This window comes from Apus apus, chromosome 1 (assembly GCF_020740795.1).
Source record: "Apus apus isolate bApuApu2 chromosome 1, bApuApu2.pri.cur, whole genome shotgun sequence".
NCBI lineage: Eukaryota > Metazoa > Chordata > Aves > Apodiformes > Apodidae > Apus > Apus apus.
Genome location: NC_067282.1, coordinates 193,621,478 through 193,646,493, shown reverse-complemented (window position 1 = coordinate 193,646,493; position 25,016 = coordinate 193,621,478). Strand labels below are relative to the sequence as shown.

The following is a 25,016-nucleotide window of genomic DNA, read 5'->3' as shown; positions in this document are numbered from 1 at the left end:
AGTAACACATGGCTAAGTTACACAACGTTTAAGAGATGGAAGCAGTATTATTTTCTGACATATACACACAGTAGTACAGAAACCATATATTTAAGAGTAACCTCCTGGGAATTTTCATACTTGCCCATTTTGAGAGTCAGGTGACACAAAGGTATTGATGAAAGTGAAATTTATGAGACTCCCAGAAACTGACAAATTCTAACAACATTAGGATGTTACCTATTTTAACACCACTCTATTTTGGGAACAAATAATGTTGCTTTTTAGCAATAAAGTCCCTGAAGAACTGCATCCTCAGAAATCAGTTATTTGAATTTATTAGCATAGGAAGCACAGCACTATCATGTAACACATTAAACTTTTTTTTTTTCCTTTTTAATTAAGAATGAGGTAAAAAGAACTACGCTGAGTTGGAAAAATAGTGTTTGTACCTTTGCATTATTTTAAGGTTTGGATGGAGTTAGTCTCCTGTATGAGCCTTTTAGATCTGAACAACTCTAGGTATCAGCTTGCTGGGTATCAACTATGGCAACTGAAGGAGTTGGACCACCAGAGCACTATTCACTATTTATTCGCTTTTTCTCCTTGTATTTGTACTGTAGTTGGATAAAGAGGGGAAAAATCTGCAACTCAGTAATGCTGTTTCCTTCAGCCTGCCTTTTCTAACAAAACCAACAACCACAAGCAGGCAAATGTAAGAAGTCTTCATACAGCACAGAACAGGGTAAGAACAAGAAACAGGGAAGAAATATGAACCCAAGCTTAGTTTACCTGTGATCGTTTTTTTTATCTCAGTGTTCCTTGTTACGTTTATAAGGAAATCACTGCTAAAAGAGGTTTTGTAGTCTAAAAATTTAATTTCTCAGATTATTAAAAGCTCTCAACTGCTTTCATTAGACAGACAAGTACCTGAATGTTACTGCATGCTTAGGATATAGCTCCAGCAATCTCGACTTATATTCCATTACTCTGAATTAAACACAGATCTAATTGTCAACAATTTCTTGAGACACAAAGGGAACAGCTTTCTAGCTAACTATTCAGCCCTATTCAGTCTCAATACAACCAGATTTTAAAATATTGACATAAAAAGCACAGTCCTTAAAACACAGACCTAAGCTCCACCAAACACTGCACTTTCATTCAGGTGGATTGGAAATCAATTGGTAAAGAAAACAACATCAAAATAGTTATTGAAAAATGAAGCTTGATAAAAAAAGAAGTTTAAACTGCTGTTTTAATCAACATCTGTATCAGATTATCATAACTGTACACCAAATATTAAAGGACTATTTAGGACTAATGCCCTCATCAATAGGCTCATCTATCAGCATGACCAGAACATAAGATCAATCTTTAGCTGGCACTCAAGTATAGCACAGCTCCAAAGCAGAGGAAACATTAGCATCATAGCACAGAGAAAAACAGTGGTTAGAATAGAATACACTAAATTTGCAAAGTCATTATCCCCGATGATTCTAATAGAAATAACAACCTAAATACTGTGAAGTTAATCACTGCTTCTGAGCAGAACACATAATAATTTGCAGTTCTAAAAATGAAAAGAGTGACTGATAGGAATCAGTTTCCCAAATTTTCCCATGTGTGCTGCAAATTCAGTGGGATCTGCACAAAATACCAGTATCACCTATTACAGTTTGTAAAGTGCATTTCATCCATTTGAGAAAGTAATAAAGTATCAGTTGAACACAGTGACTCACAATGAAAGAAAATATTCTCAACAGTGTCATTCACAGCAAAGCACAGATCAGTGAAAATCTGTCCTCTCCATTTCCAACATGTACACATTCACAGACAGTTAACAGGCCCTGATCTGCCTACAGACAAGGCTCTCTACATATCTGGCCACTAGGAAAAACAAATAAAATTATATTGAAGAAGCCTACAAAGTTCTTGACTGGAGTAGAGTTTTCATCTAGTAGAGTCAGGTGGTGGTCTACTATATCTCAGAAGAGTTTATTTCCCCAAAGAGCACAGAAAAAACATGAATTTATTTTCATCAATTCAGCATCCTTATTCACATGCAGGTGTTATAAAACAGTAATTTTTATCAATAAATACCAGCACTGTGTTTCTTGGAAGACTTATGCAATTTTCCGCATTCGTAATGTCTGTATGTTTCACAGCATTCTACTATTTGATGTTTCCATTTCCTACAATGTTTGCCATGTCAACTTATTTACTGTGCACATGTACATCTGCTTGAAAATCAATTTTATTTATCACCAAAGAATTCTTTCACAGATTAATAATTAAATCATCACCCTCTGAAATAATACTTTATTTCTAATACTAGATAGAATTAATATCTCAGTTAAAGTAGTATTGAAATATTCACTATAGTAACAAGGAAGGAAAAATCTGCATGCCAGCAGTACCTGTAATGAAAATGCTGTTTCAGAGTCAATTTGCAGGCATTTGGAGGGCTGGGGGTGACACAACACTGAGTAACACTCGTTTGTAACACGTGAAGTCAGTTGCCACTGAAATGTAAAAGATCCAGTAATTTTTAAAAAACAAAAGTAGCTACCCTCTTGAAAGCTAGTGGGAGCGACGGTAACAATGCAATTCTTTGCTACCCACAAATATGGTACCACTATCTAGGAAAACATCTAAATTTCTGCACATCATGTCATCAACTGGAACACCACTGCAAACGCACAGATGGCAATACCACTGCAGCACAGGCAATGGGGCCTTAAGCAGATTTCTCCAATCTGCAGAAGAACATGGGCCAAGAAAGACAACTGGAACACTGGAGATTCCAGCCGAAATAACAAGATCTATATATAACTAAAATACAGGGAGAAGGGGGGGGGGGGAAAGCAATAAGCAAATACTAGTTTCAGTACATCAGAAGGCATAAAAGTTTTATTGCTGAAGCAAAAGTCTGAGTATGAAGTTGGATGCAGCAGGAATAAAGGTTATAGCACTGGACCACTCCAAAGCAAAGCCAGACCTTTGTCAGACTAATGAACAGTTTTAGAGCTGAAATTCTCAGAAAAGGTCCTCTCCTCTTAAAGAGCAACTGCATCAAAATGAACACACCACAGGCAAAGGACAAACTTTTTTTTTGTTGTGTTTTTTTGTTTGTTTTTAAAACAAAGTAAGAAGTACACAATATAGCCAGTTAGCCCAGACTGTTTACACCTTTGAATACAAAGGGAGTTCTGAAAGCCATTGGTAATCCTGGTACTGTTTATATTCTGTTTGCAATGAATTTTGGCCAAGAATGAGAGTCTAGTCTAACTCAAAAAGCAAAAATAAAGGATGCATAAAAATTACAATATCTGCCACTTTTAAAAAATCTTCAAATTTTGGAAGTGATAAAGAAAAATAATGGGTTGAAGACGTAGGCAGTTTAAAAGAAAAATTTCAGAACCAAAACATACCTGAGCAGAAGTTTGAGGCTGCATCAGCCAAGACCGCTGAGCAGGTCTTCAAAAGGAAACAAAGTTCTACTCTTTAAGTGTAAAGTCATGTTTGCTAAACTATTTCCAAAGATTTCTCTTTTTCATTCTGGACAGGGCCTATGATACAAACAGTTGTTAGCTGTCAGAGGGGATGTATACACTTTAAAATTGTACAGACTTAAAATACTTGAACCAGAATTAATGGTCAGCATCTGGACTGCCAACACACACGTAAGATGTTTAATTTTTTTTAATTCTATTGTTGTGGGGTGTTTTGGTTTTAGTGGTTGGGTTTGGTTTTTTAAAAAGCAGTATCTGGGAAGGCTGATTTTGATATAGCTGGAGCCTTCTGCTAACCCACTTAGAAAGCTGCATGCTTGATGCAAACTACAACCTGCAGCTCTTCTTTTACTGTTCTCCAATAGCTGGCACAGAGAAGGGGAATGGAAGGCTACGTAATTGTATACAGATTTTCATAAAGCCAAAGAGATTACTGGTGGAAGTTGCCAGATAATCTAGAAAACACAAAGGGAGCTGAGACCACATTTGTACTATCAGGAAGGCTCAAATCCTTACATGAACCAATTAATTTTCCATATCAGAATCTGCCAGAGTAGTAACTTGCTATGTCACACACGAATTATTTGCTCATGGCATGAGGGGAAAGCAAGATCCCTGAGGCTGCAAAATTGGTAGTAATCTCTAAGCCAACATGAAAGAAAACAGCAGTAAGACTTAAGGACATATTGGCCACATCCAAGAGATTCATGTTTCTATTGCTTCTCTAATATGTAATTATGGCTATGAAGGAGTTGTTTCACAATTCAAATACTGATTTAATTAATAATTCTTTGACAGACCTATTTTACATTTAAACAAATCGGGGCACTCATCCATAAAATGGCTGATTTTAGTGCCAGGCATCACTACACAGTAACATTTTTAATTTTAACAATCTATAAGCAAAAAACATTTGCAACAAAAGGGCCTCAGGTAGTTGAATTAGACATCACCTGGAAATGACGTTGTTCCATTGCTACAAATGAAGCGAAGGTGATCTAAGTGCATCAAAGGTTATAACTTGGGCATGTAGGGATGTACAACTTGCAAAAAGTTATAGGGAAAAATTAAAAACAAACAAAAAAAAGAGATACAGATGACTTCGGAAATAACAACAGGCTTAGGATCTTAAGTTTAAATGCTTAATTGAAGGACAGGCTGTAGGGCAGTTTACTGGTATTTGTAGCTACCTGAAAAAGAATCATCATTCAGATGTGTTTGAACTATACAGTAATACGTTAAACAAGGAATTAAATAAGTTAAAGGACAGAGATTTTGCCATTACCACATCAGATGCTAGCTAGCCTTGAAATCCTCTCCCCTCAGAACACAGCTTAAGAGAATTCAAGTGCTCCATAGGCAGGGAGAGAGGAGAAAGTTAACTTGGACACCACTATTATTTTCTTAATGAAATAACTCTTGCTTCCAAACTGGAGCTTGTGAGGATTCTTCCTACTAGACACACTGGTGAATATCTTTATTGCCTGGCACTATCAGCATCAGCATAGGGAGCAATTAAAATCCAGATGTGTCTCCATGACTTACAGGTCACTACTAAAATTGAGGCCTTTATAGTTTCGTAAGTAACCATTTAAATATTCTTTGTTTTAATTTTAGTCAGATAACTAATTTAAGTTGATGGTTGGCAGTGGTTGTTGTTCTTCATGTGAAATGGAAGTGTCCCCTGCTTGAGCAGGGGAAGAGGTGAGCATGGAAGAGAGTTTGCTCCCTTGCACCAGCTTATCTGGAGAGATGTACAGAGTTACTGGGAGTGCTCCAGGAGCCCATCAGGTGTCCAGCTGCCCTCCAGGACAGGGGAAGGTTTGCCTCTCTGTTCCACATTAACATCTGAGAGCAGGACTTTGAGGAGTGTCTTCAGTGAGCAACTGTAAGGAATCCTGTGAAGGGAGGACTGCTTTTGTATTCTGACTAATCTCAATTTACAAAGAATGCCTCAACTCTACCTCAGTTTGCTACAGCTCCTCACCCCGCAGTGGTGTAAGGGCATCCTATGCGTTAGTGCAGGTAGAAACGTAACCATTTAGAGAGGCAGTTGAACTGAACTGTTTTTTGCAGACCCAAAAATAAAACCAATCTGTTATTATGAACCTTTATTAAGCGGCTCACATTTCAGTATAAATCACACTAAAAAGATTTTTAAAAAAGATATTTACACTACAGTGCTGACACATTTAAAATGAAAAAATTGGTATAAATAAGCTCTATGGAAAAGCCTGGAATTGTCAAAAAGAATTCTGGCTCATCTTACAAAAAATATATATGTTAAATGTCAGCTCTACTCTAAAACCTACAACTCAAAATTATTTAAAGACTTCTTTATGTTAAACCTGCAGTGTTTACAGTGCATCTGGCCCTAAGTGCTTTGATACTTCACAGTTATGGACAGGCACTGAGGAATGTTACAAAGCTACATAACTATTTTCTGTAACAGATGCGAAGGCAAGTCACAAACTTGCCCCACAGAATTTATGAATCTTTACATTATTACATCATTAAGTTTAAAAAGGAATTTAAAACCATATATACAAATTTAGCACAAAAAATCATCCTCTCTTTGTCCATGCAGTTTTGGATATGATGAACTATGTTGTCTTGTATCATCTGGATGTACATGACCTCCAGGGCATAACTTGCCTTGCAAGTCCTTGTTGCCAGGTTCAAATTTAGAATCCATTTCCAACTTAAATCCCGTCAATTCAACATGATCCAATTTAGTCTGAACATTCTGGCCCCCAGTGTCATTAGGTGCTGCTGTTTTTACAGCAAGATCAACATTCATGGGTTCTTCTTTTATTCTGTGAGATGCAATGGGTTCATGTTTTATTGACATAAATTCCTGCTGCAGATACTTGGTCTGCAGAGCATCAGAAAATTTGGTGTCTTCGGAGGTATTTTTGCTTGTCGTACAAATCCTGCTGTCAGTCTGAAGTCCAATAACCGAAGACTTGGGGTCTGCAGAGGTCTCTGCTTCAACAGTACTTGTATTTTGTGAAAGTTCTTCCTCTGAATGATACAGTTTGAGCCGGATGTGCCAAGCCAAACTGCACACAGCTGAAACTGTTTTGAACTGGTGCACAACATTCCTTGGGATAAAATAGATGTCATTATCAAATAACTGAATTCTGGCATATCGAATGCCTTCCCTTCGCAGTTGATTAAGTTTTGCATCATCAACCCACTGGACACACTGCAGGAAAAAAAGCGGGGGGAGGGGGGGGACAAAGGGTGAAAACTCCAATTTAGGACTCAGAGGACACCTGATAAACAGCTCATAGTATGCTTACCTGTGAGAGTGGAGGCTCATGCAAATCTAATTGCATTCGCTGAACTACCTCTAGGAAGTCTTCAGCATGAAAACAAATGACATCTTTGGTTATACGAGGCTGCTCAGACCTACAGAGAGTAAAAACTGCAGTCAGAGGCTCAAACTAACATGCTATGGAGAAAAAGAAAATCTGCAAACAAGGATACAGTGAAGGCAAACGAAGAAAAGCAACAACTCTAGCATAACCTACTTTACAAGAAAAAAGTTTAACTAAAATGGCTAATTCTCAAACACAACCTCATTAAAGCGGTTAAATGAATTAAACACAATTTCTTTACATGTGGCAAAAAAAAGCAGCAAAGGTTAACAAAACTAAAAATTAAAAATATTGAATTGACCTCTGTTTGCCTTGATGCTCAAAGACAGATGCCCCACATATGTTAGGCTCACTCTGTCAACACTCTTAACGTGATACATCCATCAGGCACCTCAAAGTATGCAGCAGTCTGACTAGTATTATGGGAAACACTGCTTAGTATCTTAGACTCAAACCCCTTGTTCAGAGTTAGCAGTAAAGCAGACGCTACATTAAGCTGCCACAATGCTAGTAAACAGTAAATACAGAAAACCCTCCAACATCCCTTAAAAATACATTCCTATTTGTGTTCACTATAGAGCTGCAGAAGAGCAATATCAGAATTAGGGTTTGTCTCTGTATTCAAACTGCTAGAATTCACCTCTTGTCCCACAACACCTCCCCCAAAGAAATGCACACCATTTAGAAATTCCTCTAAAGACACTATCTGGAATTAGCTAACAAAAGGCAGAAACATCTATCAAGGGATAAGGAAGAATTCTGATCTAAAAACAGTTCTTCAACAGAAACATAAAACTAAGCTCCATATGTTTGCTTTTGAGTGATGCTGGTTTTTGAAAGGTTTTTTGAAGATGTAGTGTTAGGAAGATTTTATTTCATAGGATAAAGCTCACATTGGAGTGGTTCTGCAAGAAATATTCATCACCCAGAAAAAGCCCGGTTGATGACTTCCCTCCTTCATCCTCTGCAGTCCTCTCAGGGCTGACAGCACATGGTAACAGCCTACAGGGCCAGGCGCTGCCAGCAGGAACCACCAACACCCGGGTGTCCCCGGCCTCCCTGCCCTGCAGCCACGGCCGCTCCTTCCACCGCCACCCGTGCCAGCGGGGTGACCTCAGGTTCCGAGCTGCTGGGGCCGCCCGAGGGGCCGAGGCACCAAACAGCTCTGTACCTTTCAGAATGCATTGAGCAGGTGTTCAAGCACTCTTGTTTAAAAGCAAGATGGTTATCGATTTGATATCTATGTGGTGTTACTGACGTGCTGAGCAGCAGGTGATGACGTTCATTCAGCTTTTTAAGACATGTTTGGTTTATTTAGGTCATGACCTCAATAAAGCAAAAAATAACCTGTTTGAGGCTATTTGCAACAGGAAATTAAATACTGCAAGTATACTGGGGAGTGTTCAGACCACATCTTTTAACTTTCAATTTTACTAAGACTAAAACGTCTCTATTTTGGTGTATTTACTTCTGAAGAGGATTTAAGCACTGAAAGCAAAAAGCTTACAGAAACATCTCTAATCAGTGGCATAAAAAAATCTTAACTACATTAATCAACTTTTTATAATGTAGATATGTTTTTTATTTTTAAAACAAATGTGTACCTGCATCTGGAGTTAACAGTATTTGTAAATGAATAATTAAACACAAAGAATATCTGCATAATAAAATAATTTAATCCAAAGCAATATTTTCACAGCACTGACTACTTGCTTTATACATTATACAAGACAAAGTGTAGTTAATGTTTTTTTAATAATTCCTTTTCTCATTCCCTACATGTGCAACACTATGCATTACCAACTCTGTGCTGCAATTCTATCAGAAAACTTTACATTCCTTTTACAAACAAAGAAAAATTATCAGATTTTTAATTCTGCAGTTGCAGATTTTATATTTAATCCCAATTTTGAAATATTTTGTAAAACCTAAAGTTTAGAGGGTGTCGTTATCCACTCAAGTAAAATAGTAGCAGAATAGTTCAGTCAGATGTCCAAAAAGACATGAAATTCAAACAGAATTATAAGATGACTTCAGAAAAATCCATTTAAATCCGTATTAGAGCACTGCAAGAACTATTTTGGCAATTTTTTCCCCTGCGTCTCCTTCTTCAAAATGACCCCTGGAATGTCTTAATCTTTCCATTTTGTTCAAGTACTCAAACAGACTTAAAACAAAAAAATAACCCAGATTTTTCAAAGCCTCCACGCATGGTGTTTTCTTTAAAATGAATCTACCCATAGCTTACAAATTATGGTAAAGTTAATACCTGAAATTATTTTCAAAATGTTACATTAATTAATAATGGTTCTTCATCATAAACCCTGATTAGTTCCCTTCATGTAAGAAGTAACTTTTCAAAATTATACCAAAAAGTGGACAGAGGTCAAATCGAGCTCGAAATACACAATTTTTGTGTTGGGTTATATGTTTTCCTCCTCTACATATGTCAGTCCCAGATTTTTTATTCTGCATTAAAAGATACATTTTCAGTCCTCACTCTAAAGTGAAATGCTGACAGCTTGGGTTTTTTCCCCTCAAACTGAAAAACTTTCAATTTTATTGAGCAGTTTTGCCTAGCTTTGCCTATTTTAACACCACTTTTTAATTTACACAACTTTTATTTTTACCAATTCCATTCACTTCAAGTTTAAAAGGAGTTTTAACAAAAGCTGAATAGACATCCTTTTCCACAAGTTCCAACCTATGAGCAAAGATGATTGTTTAGATCTGAAAAGCCAGAAAACTTATTTTAAGAATGTATATGAACGTGTAATGATTTCTAAGGGAAAAGGATATTGTTATGAAGGTAAAGGATGAGAATGGGAAGTTCCCACAGACATTTAAAATACTATCAGTTTAAGTTCTTCTTAATTTCCACAGGCCTACAAGCTTGGGGAGCAGGGGATTTTTTTGTTTGGTGTGATTTGGGTTTGTTATTTGCCGTTGTGTTTTTTTACTTTCTTTGATAAAGCTTTGAGTCTCTCTGTGTGGAAACCATAATTTAAAATAATCACATCTACACAGTATCTCACTTAGCTCTTGCCCCACTATCACTGCTCAGTTGTATTTCACTCCAGCTTCTCACAATCAGAGCAAGCAGGAAATTTAAGGCTCCAGCTACAATCAACCTAAAGAGAAAACAAACTGCAAAAACAAGAAGCCCAAAATGAAAGTGCACTAACAGCTGAACAATCCAGTTCTTCCCCAATGGCAATTACTCAGTTTTCTATCTGAGTGAAGTCATGCACTGTAACACAGATTTGCACAATTTCATCCACAGGGAATTCACTCATCAGTCTTAAGATATAAAGAGCAAAAGGTGGTTTTATTGTTTACATATGCAGAGGTAACCATCAAAACTAAAGTAATTCTCCTAAACCAAGGTCAGAAAGTCCTGAAAAACACTTAGATCTGGGCCAGGAAGCCCACCTGATTAGGGACTTTTTATTTGGCTAAAATGTCAACAGATTCAGAAGAGAGATATTCATTTCCTCAATCTCATCTAGGAATTCCAAAGACAGTCACCAAAGAGTATCACACAACCTCTAACAGGACTCGTCCTAGGTGATCTACCCTAAGTACATCAGGGTTTTAACAGCCATGACTGAAGCAGAAGCATAAAAATTCTGCTCATTCCCAGCCAATACAAAGAATTAGACAAAAAGTTTTCTTGTGCACCTCTGAGGCAGAAACTCAGGTCAGTCCATATGCATTATTTAAAGCAAAACAAAATGTGAAGCATTTTTACATCTAACATTAACTCAGTTACAGCAACTCAATTTTAGCTAATAAAATGTTACTGCAGAGCACCTTCCTAGTTTCAACCATACAGCACAAGTGTACCCAATCTAGTAGAGGGCAAACACATCTAGCACACAGGGACAGAGGGCAAAAAAAATTCCAGTATCTACTAAGTCTTCATTAAATCTCTAATACTGTATTAACCTATTCTGTGCTCCTTCTACCAATTATAAATGGAAGTTCAGGCGAGTATTTTTCAAACACTCAGGTGAGTAAGTCAATCAACACATACCACTCTCCACAGTGCACAGCCTTCAATACTCCCACAGCTGCTGTAGTCTGTCGTTCAAAACCTTGTCCTATATGATCTGCATGGGCTCGTGTCCGGTCTTCAAATAGCATTTCACGGGGTTCACTGGTTCGAGGTAGGTACTGCAAGTTTTTTATTTCATTGGTAGTTCTGTGTAAGAAAAACGCATTAGCAATATAAAAAAATCCTCTTAATTACCTAATTTCAACCCTTAGCCAATAGTTCTCCCTTTAGTGACAACTTATAGTCAAATGAGAAAAACAATAACACTTAGGACAAACTGAAAATATCACAAGCTACGCAAAAAATTGGAACACCTATGTAATTTAAAAGAAAAACAAAAAACACACCCAAAAAACCCCACACAAAACAAAAGCACCACACAAACACCACCAGAAGAATAAAAACAAAAACCAACAAGAGTGTCAAGGCCCTGGGTGCCCTAAAAGACCCTAAGGACTGAGCAGCTTCACCTGCGGTCTCCATCCACAAAGCCAGAGAGCCTAGGAGCTCTATTTAATTTCAAGTTGTGGCTTTCTTACACTGTAGAAGTACTGATCTTCACATCACCAGAGGTGTGCTGGGCCATACTTGCTTCTCAGCTTGACCTCATGATGGCTTTGTCACGATGCCTGGCACTCACTGGGCCAGATCCTCACTGGCAGACTGGCTTCCTGGCTTGACCTCAGACCTTCCCCATCACCACACACTTGCCTGATGCTCAGGAGTCTGGGCTGAATCTGGACCCCAAACCCAAGGTCTGCCCTACCCGCCTCCCTCAGGCACTGTGAGACTGGGCCCTACAGTCATCAGCCCCTGGCAGGGAGCTGCTGGCTTCTGCTGCTTCCTGACCATTAGGCAGACATTTCAATTGTCCCTCTTCATCATACATGTTTCTACCAAGCCACAGAAATGTGTATGTAAATTTAGTTCCATGTTGTAGAACTGGTAATAAGAATCAACAAATACTACTTCTTCAGGGTTTAATGAAAGTGAAGGAAATGCTGCAGAGCGGGAACAGTCCCACCAGACCATTTTCTTGGCCACTTGGAGCCAACAGGGTGTGCCACATTTTTCCAAGAGCTGCTTATAAACATGGGATGGCCAAGGTTGGAAGGGACACCTGGAGACTGTGTACTCCAGCGTCCCCCATTCTAAAGCAGGTTGCTCAAGAGCTTGTCCAGGCAAATTCTGAGCAACTTGAAAGACAGACTTCACACCTTTCGGGGCAAGCTGTTCTAGTGTTCAACCATCTGTACACTAACTTTTTTTTATTTTCCCCTTATTTTAATTGTAATTTCTTGTAATTCAGTTTGTGCCCATAACCTCTGGTCACATCACCAGGCACTGCTAAGCAAAGTCCTTCTTATAACCTCCCATCAGATGCTTACACACATTGATATACCACTGAACCTTCTTTTCTCCAGGGTAAATCCCAGTTCTACCATGCTCACCTTTCATTTCACCAGACCTGCTCCTGTATGCCCATGTTTGTCTTGGACTGACAAGCCCAGAACTAGACATACTAACGAAGATGTGTCTCACCAGCAATAAGCTGAGAGGAAAAAAATCACCCCTCTCAACTTGCTGGCAGTGCTCTTCCTAATCCTCTCAAGCTTCTCACAAATGCGCAGTCAGCTTATGGCCAGCCTATCATCCACCAGGACCCCCAAGTCCTCCTCTGTCAGGCTGCTGTCCAGCCAGTTGGTCCTCAGACTGTGCTGGTGCACGGAGCTACTCCTCTTAGCTGCAGGGCTCTGGACATCCTGTTGTTTACTTCATGAGTCCACCAAGCTGGACCATTTCTACAGACTCTCAAGGTCCCGCAGCAAAACCCTCTGGTGCATCAACCAGTCCTTCCAGTTCAGTATCACCTGCAAATTTGTGGAGGGTGTACCCTCTCCCATGATGTTGCCATTAATAAACACGTTAGGCAGCATTGACACAAGGTAGCAATGTCTGGGTTACTACAGTAATAACTGTCCTCCAGCTGCACTTCGTGCTGATCGTAACCCTTTAAGAAAAGCAGTTAAGCCAGTTCTTGAAGCCCTTCCCTGTCCATTGGTCCGGTTTGTCCTTCATTAATTTGTCTATTAGGGTAAGATAGGTGTCCAGTGTGGAAAGCCTTGCTAAAGTCAAGATAAACAACACCCCTGGTACTTCCCTCACCCTGGGAGCCTGTAATTTTGTTGTAGAAGGCTATTGGGTGTATACAGCATTTTTCCCCCTTCATAAATCAATGCTAGCTACTCTCAATTATTATCCTGTCCTTCATGCTTAAAATGGCATCCTTCCCAGGTTGAAGGTGAGGCTGACTAGGCTGCAGTTCCTCAAGTCCTGCTTCTTATCCTTCTAAGTTATTGGAGTGACATTTGCTTTCCTCCAGTCCTCAGGAACCTCTGCTGATTACCATGACCTTTCAAAGCCAATCAAGATTGATCCTGCAATCCTACTGGCCATCTCCCACAGCACTTGTGGGTATAACCCAGCAGGACCCATGGGTTTATATCTGTCTAATCTGTATGTCTAATACATTCCTTAACTTGTTTCTCCTTCACTGAAGATAAGTAGCCCTTGCTCCAGACCTTCCTACTCTCTTCAGGACCTGAAGATAAACATCCCCAGTAAAGACAAGGGCAAAGAAAGCATGATGTATCTTGGCCTTTTCCATTTCCTTTGTCTCCAGGCCTTTTGCTCCATTCAGGAGATTTTCCCCAGTCTTCTTCTGCTGTTCAAATGCCTGTAGAAGTCCTTCTTGTCCCCCTTCACATCCCTTGCCAAATCCAACTTCAGATGGTCTTTGTCTTTAACTGCATCCCCTTCATGGTTCAACAGTGTCTCCATACTACTTTTGAGGCACCTGACCCTGCTTCAACTTCTTCCATGTTTCCTTTTTATGTTTGAATTTTCAAAGAGAAAACTCCAAAGACTTAATTTCTCATGACACTTAATACTCAGGTTCTGCAGAGGACACTCATACTCTTGAGCTGGTACTTATACACAGTACCACAACAACAGCTAAAGATGTAATTTAATGTTGGAGGTGTCACCTTTCAGGTGGCAAAGAAGCCCTTGTCCCTTGAGGTCTTTAAACATCGACTCACCTTTAAGAACAGGGAAATTAATTCCATTCCCCTGCCATAGATCAGCAGTTGTACGCCTGTTCACATTTTTTCAGCTTAAATTCGAATTAAAACTCCAAAAAGGACCAGAACCTTACTTGGTCAGATGGCAAACAATTAAAAAGAAAAAACACAATAAAAAAAACACCCCACAACAAAAAACCAAAAAACCACCAAACAAAAAACCTCACATCCTTAAAAAACAAAGCAACTTACAGTATATTTTAAGATTAAGACTTACAGAAATTTATACTAAGCTACAGTATCAACCAGTAAAAGCTTTGGGATAAAATGAATTTGTAAAGAATACTAACCAGACACTCATCAAGCAAAATAATTCAACATACCTCTTCCTTTTGAAAGGTGACTTTGGCATGTCAGCCACAGGGATCATCTGTTCTCCTGGGCGTACCCACATAATGGGACCATCATCACTGTCTTTACGACTCTCTAATTTTAAACTAGAAAGTGTTCCCCATGGCAGTGTACACTAATGGGAAATACAAGCCACATTGTTAAAGTGAGTTATTTGTAAAACTTTTTTAAAGCAGCCTTTACCTGTCATGATAAAAACATTTATTAGACCACTCAGTTATCTAAGCATGTATTATACACTCTCACTTTATTTTAACAGTACTAGATAACATACTGTCCCCCTTCTCCCAACCCATTCCCTTCTGTCCTTACTTTTAAGAAGGGTGATTCTTCCAACATATCAAGAAATTCAGGGAAGTAATCCCCCACCTCCTCATCAACTGCTCCAACCAGGCTGATCTGTCTCATTGGGCCAGCTCTATACGTACCATGAGAGTATGTTCTTTTTACCTACAAGTAGAATACAACAGCAAAAGTTATACCAAGTCCACTACCACTCAAAGCCTATATTTAATAAACACCTTTAATCACTATGCTTGTTTCCTGATTGATACTAGTCCTACAGTCTTCAGTATACTTAAGATTATTAAGCCAATTATTATGAACCCATCACCAAAGACAGACTTCTTATTAACAATATGACAACCTGTGTTTTCTCTATTTTAAAGTCAGAAGGTAAGACTGAGGAACTATTTATTGTGTTTCAAGAATAAAACATTCCTAAGCAGTAACTGTGAAAAAGTTATTAATGTATGTTCTGCTCAATAACTAGCAAGTAAGGATTCTTACCTTGATTACTCAAGCTGAATTTCTACCTTTTTCCTGTGACAGTTAGGCAGAACCCTCAGTTACAACTAATTAAACATTTCCTCTGCTAATCAATCTCTCCAGTACAGCCTCTGTGTGAACACACTAGCTGAAGCTAATTATCACAGTTAGTACAGGAAGACAATTAGTTATTCATTCATTTTTGCTGTGCTAACATGTCTTGTGCTCACTTGAGACTTCAAGGACTGTAACATTCACCTCATGAAAAATCTTATATTTTGAATTTGAACAGAAATACATTTTGCTGTAAGATTTTTTCAATATTCCTATCTGTTGTGTTGCATCAAGAAAATACTTCAGACATGAGAGACTGATGAGGAACCCCTCCTCTTAAGCTTCCAAACTCCTATTTAACAGGCTGAAGGACACAGTGCTATTATTAGAAGAAATATGATCAGATCAGAAGAGAGCAAAGAGCAGACAGACTGCTGCACAAACCAAGTAAGGCACCTGCACTGCATCTCTAGACATTCTGCATCTGTAACAAGACCAGAAAAAAAGGTGCAAGGAAAACAGTTAATGAAGTACTGCTTAGCTATCTATGGTCTTCATCCAAACATTAGAATTCCTAGTAACTATACAGTGCAGAGAATTAGTCACAGTCCCTAAAGATTGGTCTAAATAATAAAACATGGAACAATACTGTGCCCTTCTGAGAAGCCAGGCTGACGTAACCAGATGCATTCCAGAAATGGAGAACTAAATAATCTTCTTCAGATCATCTCAGTCATCATACACACCCAGGCAATGGAGGACTGTCTAAAATTAGGATTTTACAGGATGTGAGCTAATGCAATGGCAAACCATCACAGCCATACTGAAAGGAGTACTACTGCTGGGCAGTAATATTCTCCTGTTCCCCAAATCCTCAGTCATACAGTCCTGTAGCTTTTTTTGCACAGATGGCTGGTGATTTTTTGATACAACATCAGAAAACATTCATTTCTGCTGAATCTGCATCAGCTCAGCCTCAGCTGTATCTGCACTGGCACAAAACATCAGAGCTCACACAACTAAAGCACTGGGACAATGAAAGGACACTCATCATTACTAGCCTACTAGATAGACCAATTCCCAAAAAAAGTAGCCTAGGACAACTTTTTGAAGAGTCAAACCTGTTACAATGTACTGATAATCCTAACATGCAAACGGATATTTCTTTCACCAGCATAAATAGCTTACTATTTCAGCATTCCAGGCCAGGATACTGTTTTCACCCACACCTCTGATTAAAGGGAACCATTTTTCTGCCTTTTTCCTTGCTGTCTTCTGCTACCACTGCTATTCTCCCAAGTAACAAACAACAGGACAAGAGGTAATGGCCTCCAGTTGCACCATGGAAGATTTAGACTAGATACTAAGAAAAATTTCCTCACCAAAAAGGTACTTAAGCACTGTAACAGGCTGCCCAGAGAAGTGGTGGAGTCACCATCACTGGAGGTATTTAAAACACATGTAAATGTAGCCCTTAGGGACATGGTTTAGTGGTAAACTTGGCAGTGTTACGTTAATGGTTAGACTCAATGACATCAAAGTTTTGCAACCTAAATGATTCTATGATTCACACAGCATATGATAAACTAGTTGTGAAACTACTCCAACTGAAAACTCAACAACTTCCCCAAAAATACTAACTGAAGTTAGAAGAGGCTAAGATGCTTTCAGCTGATCAACTCACCTGTCTGGCTTACATACCACTCTTTGTTGGCAGTGAAGCATAAAGTCAGCAGTGTTTAAGTGCAACATAATCTTTGCTTAAGGTTAATCAATTAAGAAATTTCTTATATTTTCCAAAAAAGACCATACTACTGAAAGTAAAAACTGAAATCTTAACTCAGCTTTTTCAGGAATTATTTATCCATCACAATGCACTGCTAGCTCTCCTGATCAATTATGTTGCCCCTCATTCACCAGGCAGGACAGATTCCTTTTCCAGATCCAGTCTGGGAGAGGCAAAATACCAAAAACAATGCTAAGATAATGTCAGTTACAAACAACGAACTGTTTCTTCTGGGACCATATTAAGAGTCCTATCTTTGCAAATACAGAGAATGAATCACAGAATCACTAAGGTTGGAAGGGACTTTAAAGATCATCTAGTTCCAACCCCCCTTCCATAAACAGGGAAAGTTTAAGTGTTTAAGAACCCTATGAAGGGTTAACCCTAGGCAACAGTAAAGTATCTTACAGACCCTTGCTCACTCACCTTTGCCAGTCAAGCATGAGACATGGTAGATAACAGGAAAAGGAAGGAAACAAAGAAGTCCAGACAGAGAACATTTAGTAAGTGAAGAAGAAAGAAAAAAAGGGAAAAAACACCAAATGGTATTCTTTACTACTCACCACCTCCCACAAGCAGACTGATGCCTAGCCAGTCTCTGAGCAATAGCTACCTTCCAGACCAACACTCCACCCACTCCCCTCAGTTTTTTATTGCTAAGCATGTTGTTAACATCTTGTGGAATATCCCTGCAGCTGATTTGGGTCATCTTTCCCAACTGTGTCCCATCCCAACTTCTTGCCCACACCAGCCTTCTCACCAGAGGGTCCCAAATAGGGAAAAAGAGAAAGCCTTGACACTGTGCTAGTCCTGCTCAGCAATAGCCAACACACCATTGTATTGTCAACAGTTTTAGTCACAAATCCAAAACACAGATGCATAATAGGCTGCTATGAATAAAATTAACTCTAACCTCTCCAGACCCAGTATAAACAGAAAATAAAACCATGCTGGTGATGAAAAGGGAAGATCTACTCTTTTTCACTTTTTTCCTGCTAGCATTAGGTCTTCCAAAGGTGGACAGGGAGATGGTTTAGGGAACCAATGCGATTTTAATCCACAAATTAGCTGAATAATTTTGGAAAATTATGTAAATCAGAATTAAATAAACATGTAGCCCATGGAGACTAATGACTGGCCAGAAAGAACAAAAGGGAGTCTGGAAGAGGAGGCAGCTGCTGGCAGTGAAAAATGACTCCTATCTCATGTATCCACAGACTGGGTTACTGCATCCTTAACTCGACCCAGGTCAGGAGTTGCTATTTAAATGACACTATCATAGATTAGGCTTGTTGCAGATGACATCAAGTTGGACAGGAGCGTTTGTCGGCTCAAGGGTAGAAAGGCTCTACACAGGGACCTGGACAGGCTGGATCAATGGGCTGAGGCCAATTGTATGAGCTTCAACAAGGCCAAGTGCCAGGTCCTGCACTTTGGCCACAACAACCCCATGCAATGCTACAGGCTTGGGGAAGAGTGGCTGGAAAGCTGTCTGGCAGAAAAGAACCTGGAGGTGTTGACTGACAGCAGCTGAATATGAGCCAGCAGTGCATACAGGTGGCAAACAGCATCCTGACTAGTATCAGAAATAGGGCAGCCAGCAGGACTATGGCAGCAATTGTCCCCCTGTACTGAGCACTCAAGTACTGTGTTTAGGTCTGGGCACCTCAATACAGGAAACACATTGAGGTGCTGGAGCAGGTTCAAAGAAGGGCAATGAAGCTGGTGAAGGGTCTGGAGAAGAACTCCTGTGAGGAGCAGCTGAGGGAACTGTGGCTGTTTAGTCTGAAGAGAAGGCTGAGGGGAGACCTTATTGCTCTCTACAGCTACCTGAAGTGGTTTAATTACCATCCCTGAAAGTGTTTAAAATTCATAGGAACATGGGTCAGCAGTGGGCTGGTAGAGCTAGGTTAGCAGTTAAGTTAAAGGTTAGACTGGATGATCTTACAGGTCTTTTCCTACCTGCACAATTCCATGATTCTATAAAGAGTTAGAAAAACATATATAAAAAGGTGAGGTCATTCTTAAGAGGGAAGAACTAGCTAGCAAACAAAATTAATCTTCACTCACTCCAAAATTAGACTGCCACTAATACTGTGAGAACACCAAAAACCTTGCATTGATGTTTGGCCAATGACAAAAGTAAAATTAATCCTCTTAAAGACAACAGCAAGATAAATAAAATTTATGATATATTAGATAATGGCAACACTTTCCTTTTACTGTCAGTGTCCTTTGACTGGTTTGTTTGTAGGAAGAGAAAAATATTATGTATTTCTGAACTCACAAAAACAATAATCTATTCATATACTAAAACAAATACTTCATCAAAATCTATACATTAAATTCTGTACTGACCAAAATCAAATATTATACACCTTTTTATAAGATAACCTTCCTGAATGTAATTTTTTACAAGTTACGGTGTGACTATGTTTTTGGATGTTACAAATTTGCTCAAATAAAAAGCTGTAACAACCTAAATCCTAACAATAAAAGGACTCAGCTACACACAGTTCTTCTAGTATGTGGTCAATATGATCAGGATCAATTCACAGACACTAAAAAAAAAAATCACTGATTAAATATAGAATAATACAATGGACAGGTAAAACAGACAGAAACATATAATTGAATAAAAATTACATAGCCTAACTTCTTCTCATGTAGCTTAACTCTGAAGTATGTCACCTACAAACACACAAAAGGAGACTCTTGCATCGGGGTAATGGAAAATTATGACAAACACTCAATTCAGATTAGTAAAACTTTAGAATTATCTGCTTCTGTGACTAGTATGGCATCAACTGATTTTTTTAGTGTTACTTGCTCAGCTTTAAGAAGTTCTTAAGAGTAAAAATTTTTGCATAAACACCTTGCTGTCTAGAAGAATATGAAGACTGAATTCATATATAACTAATATATTTTAGCATCATCCTACAAATAGAAAACACTTTAGACACTGTATGTTTCCATTTTCTGTTTTAAAGAGACAAACTGGAAGGAACAGTCCACAGAAACCAAGCACTTCAAGAGATGACTTAAAAATGTAAACTGGGACAAGTCACAACTGAATTTCTATTTTAATGTAGTAGGGTCTTTTTTTTTTTTTCAGTTGAAGGTCTACCATTTTCCTGCAATAACTTTAAAGGCTTATTTCTTTCCATTCTTCAGCTTTAAAACCAAGTCTGGAATATCAGTCCCCACAGACTAACAAAAAACCCCACTAAACTCAAAATAATTTCAAGAAACCCACAAAGAAAGCCCCACCAAAGACCAACAAAACCATTTAATCACCATAAAAATATGCTGGGACATCAGGGGTAATAGTGGGTTTCCACTTCATTGCAAAAGTGCACAAGCAATGCACTTACATACTTTATATCTTGGAACTGAAAGTGTTCAGCCTCACATCCACAATTTTTCCTCTCAATCTGTTATCTCAAACTCCAGTCATGAAGAAGAAATGGTACGTTTTGGAGAAGTGTATTTTCCATTTCAAGCAGGAGCTAATTGAGAAGCATACAAATTTCACTGCACAAATATTCACCAAAATTGCTCTGAGATAAAAATACTTGCAAATCTACTTGGCTACTTTTTACTTTTAAACCACTTATACTTCATGCTACTTTTTTCCTTTTTTTGTTTTAAGTCAGGGTTTTGGTATCAGAAAAAGATGACCTGAAAGTTCTAGTGTTATTCAAAGGTGATCCATTATTATAAAGCTTTCGTTTTAACAAATAAACCATTTCCAAATAGGAAATTTCTGGAAATGCAATCCCAATTTTTACAGCAGTTCATGTAATCCTTCACGTTTCACCTTGCAACTGAAATCCTCAAATAATAATATGGATAGACATTTTTAAAAGAGTCAGGAAGACATGACATGGACATTGGGATCGAGTGCACCCTCAGCAAGTTTGCTGACAGCACCAAGCTGTGTGGTGTGGTTGACACACTGAAGGGAAGGGAGGCCACCCAGAGGGATCTCAATAGGCTTGAAAGGTGGGCCCAGGCAAATGTCATGAAGTTCAACAAGGTCAATTGCAAGATGCTGCAAATGCTTGGGGCAACCTCAAGCACAAAGAGACGCCAAGGGGGAGAATGTATAGAGAACAGCCCTGAGGAAAAAGACTTGGGGGTGCTGGTTGATAATAAGCTCAACATGAGCCAACAATGTGAGCCTGCAGCCCAAAAAGCCACTGTGTCCTGGCTGCATCAAAACAAGCATGGCCAGCAGGTCAAGGGAGGTGATTCTGCCCCTTTGCTTGGCTCTTGCGAGACACCACCTCAAGTACTGTGTCCAGGTCTGCAGCCCCCAACACAGGAAGGAGATGGAGCTCCTGGGGAAAGTCCAAAGAAGGGCCATGAAGATGATCAGAGGGCTGGAGCACCTCTCCTATGAAGACAGGCTGAGAGAGTTGGAGACCTCACAGCAGCTTTCCAGTACCCTGAAGGGGCAACAGGAAAGCTGGGGAGGGACTTTTTACCAAGGCATGGAGTGATAGGACAAGGGGCAATGGTTTTAAGCTGGAAGAGGGGAGATTTAGGTTAGACATTAGGAAGAAATTATTTACTGTGAGGGTGGTGAAACACTGGAACAGGCTGCCCAGGGAAGTTGTGGATGTCCCATCCCTGGAAGTGTTTAAGGCCAGGGTGGATAGGGCTTTAAGTCACCTTGTCTTGTGGGAGATGTTCCTGCCTGTATCAGCAGGGCTGGAACTAGATAATCTTTAAGGTCTCTTCCAACCTGAAACATTGCATTATTCTGTTCTTTATTAGTTTTTTTTGTCACCAGAATGAAGTAGTTGATAAATTAAAAAACAATAATTTAAGAATAGCCTCAGTTACCTTCATAGAAAATGATCTTGTGAAAGCAAAGTAGCTATTGTGCTCTTGTAACTCAGGAAGGTCTATGACAAGGTTCAGTCTCAGATCCTGCTCAAGATGCCAGTACAAATTTTTAGGATTTTCTCCAGGTTTATTTTTTTCTTAATACAGAATATGTGATCAAAAAGAGCAACATAAAAATGCCAGGTCCTTTCCAACCCAAATCGTTCTACGATTTAGTATTTATTGGCTGAAACTGTCAAGAAGCAATCTGGAAATGGAACTGTTTTCCGAGTGGTAAAGAAATTACCATGTGCTGCGGAATTCCAATCTCCTTCCATGTGAGCCTATTCTCTGTTCAAAGCTATTCAATAAGAGAAAATTTTTTTGATTGGAAGACAGACTGCCATAATCTATCAAAGAAGTGTCATACATAGTCTTATGAATTATTTTATAAAAACTAATGAGGCAATATATATGCTTTGACACAGCTAAAACTCAATTTTTCATCATCCAGAAGAAAAAAACAAAACAAAAACCAACAAGAAAGAAGGCTATATTTTGCAGAACTTGCGTAACAGCAAACAGTTGCTAAAAAACATTAACACTTTTTAATAGCTAACCAAACTTGCGAAGAGCTTGAAAGCAAGGAGTGAATTCTACTGAAAACAAAATTCTAAAAGCTACTGAAACAACTGAAGACACACATAATACATAGAAAAAGACACTGCAACAATCTTCAATGATAAGAAAATGAAACACTAGCCAATTATTTTAGATTTTCTTTAAAGAAAAGTATCTCCCACAATTCCCCTCAAACACTATGAATATTTTCAACCAAGGTGGATGTTACAAATTAGAGAAGAAATAGGATTAATGATCAGTATCTTCACATACTCTATAGTATGAAAGCAGTAAGCTAAAAACAAAGCTTTAATAAATCAATGAGAACTCAAAAGACAAAACAGATTATTCAAAACTGGAAGAGAATAAACATACTATCTTAAAGAGGTCTCAAGAGAAGCAAGACACAGAAGAGCTAAAGACCACTTAGCCTAGTTTCAATTCCTAGAAAAAACAGTTAGCTCGCTACTCCATTTTTAACCACCTAGAAAATGAGATGGAAAAAGCTAATAAATACGAACATGAAAAATAAAACAAAACAAAAAAGAACCACCATACTGAAAACACATCCAAGTCAAACTAACCTTTATCAGATAAGATGGACTTCTTCAGAGGACCACTACACACCTTGACATTTGATATTTGCATTTTCTCAAAACTGCTAAAGAAACATGGTCTAGAAATGGCTAGTGGACAGTTTTCATCTGAGTGTGTCTACATAATTCTCAACATGAAAGGACCAATTCTGTCGCACACAGCAAGGACCTTTCCTTTGAACATAGTACGTTTATCAAACCTGCAGGTAACAAATCTGCAAGGCAGGAAAGGATTAAAACTAACAAGGTCTTTGATAAACTGGAGAAGGGATCTGAATTCACAGGATATAATTCAATTGAAATAAAAAAAAGAACTACATTCAGATATATTAACTGCTTAAGCATGAAAAGGGAAGTAACTTGCTGGAGCTGCTGCTACAGCAGATCACAAACTGCTCTGAAAAAGGCAGGGAAACAGCAATAATTCGCAAGACACTTAAAGCAATCTTCTCATACTACTTGACAATAATATACCACACACTGTCCATTTTCAGTACTGTATTTTAAGAAAACTAAGGATGACTGAACAGAACGTAAGAGGGAAGCAGTAAGACTGATAAGGGCTTATATGTAGTGGTAGACTGAAATGACTCAAATTACTTCATTTAGTGTGGGGGAGGGGGGGGCTGGAAAAGGAGCTGTTAAGCAATCTTCAAATACAGGGAACACAAAAGGATGAACCGTTTGCCTTACCCACTGAAGATCAGAATAAAAGGACTGGCAGGAGGATTAAGGTAAAATAAATAAGAAAAAAGTATTGTTCAACAGATTTCTTTGGGAAGTGCGGAATCACTTAGATTTCCAGCAAACACATCAGCCAACAACAACTTGTCATATATAGCTTAAAAATTAGTCCAATCCTGTCTTGAAGCACAGCAATCACTAGCTATCGCTCAGCATTTTACTTCACCTGTACTAAGCTGCTGCCTCTGGGACAAGACTGAAGCACAGTAAAATCAATCCACTAAGTATTGTTATGATTAAACATGAATTGTGTACTTCAGGGTTTCAGCAAGGTATTAAAAATTCAGCACTAAATACCTTAACTGAAGTAATGTAAGCTACAAGTAGGTAGCAAAAGCTGATAATTTCATATTCTTCAAAATATTCCTAAGAGCCTGACAAGTAAGATTGATAGTTAACAGGTAACTGATGCAGCTCTTGCCACCTACAGAAATGACAGAACCCAGAGATTATTTCTTCATACTTTTTTAGATATTTTTAAATACTTGTTTGTCAGACTGATTGCATGTGCTATAAAATGAGTTCTCAAAAACAACCAAAGAACTTCATGTACTAAAGTAACCCCCACTTTAGCATTTTAGTTAAAATTAGCAAAGAATACCCAATTTTTTTAAGTCTAAAGAAGGCTGAGATACTCAAAGCAGACTTGATAAATCTAAGCTCCTACTTACACACCAGAAAAGGACTCACCTCTCAAATGAGACTATATCACAACTGCTAGGCACTGCTCAGGACAACAGGGAACACAGTAGCACAGAACTTTTGCAATGTAGGAAGAGGAAACTACATTTAGCATTTAACTGAAGTATACTGCAACAGCACACAGAATCCCTTTTATGATTCACAAAGAACTGGACAAGAGAGTACTATCAATCTGTACAAAACAGAAGTTATGTAATTGTTTATTATTTTTTACAAAGGTAGGCAGAAAAAAAGAGGTAACCAACACTAATGAATTGGAAAATTACACGCGCACATGAAAAAAACCACAGCTGAAGGTTAAAACCACAAAATTCACAACTCTCAGATTCAAAAAGGTCTTGTCATATCCCCAGAGGATGGATGAGCACTCTGACAGCATCACTATGATTATTAGACTCTCATCCTCTTTCCTAGACACCTCGGATACTGGACCCAGTCAGAAAGAAGAATACTAAGTGAACAAAAGCTTTCAAATGTAGCAGAC

General features: G+C 38.6%; 1 protein-coding gene across 3 annotated transcripts in view; it reads right to left on the bottom strand.

Annotated features, from left to right (window-relative positions):
* Positions 1-1,219: 1,219 nt before the first annotated feature.
* The window catches only part of RSBN1L (round spermatid basic protein 1 like), a 49,994-nt gene continuing 26,197 nt past the window's right edge, over positions 1,220-25,016 (bottom strand). For all 3 annotated transcript variants that reach the window (XM_051637759.1, XM_051637780.1, XM_051637769.1), the window contains 5 exons: positions 14,741-14,878; positions 14,401-14,543; positions 10,914-11,081; positions 6,800-6,908; positions 1,220-6,702 (listed from right to left, as the gene is read on the bottom strand). In XM_051637759.1, coding sequence (XP_051493719.1) covers positions 6,046-6,702; positions 6,800-6,908; positions 10,914-11,081; positions 14,401-14,543; positions 14,741-14,878 — 1,215 coding nt within the window. In that variant the 3' untranslated portion in view covers positions 1,220-6,045. The remainder of the gene's footprint in view (positions 6,703-6,799; positions 6,909-10,913; positions 11,082-14,400; positions 14,544-14,740; positions 14,879-25,016) is intronic.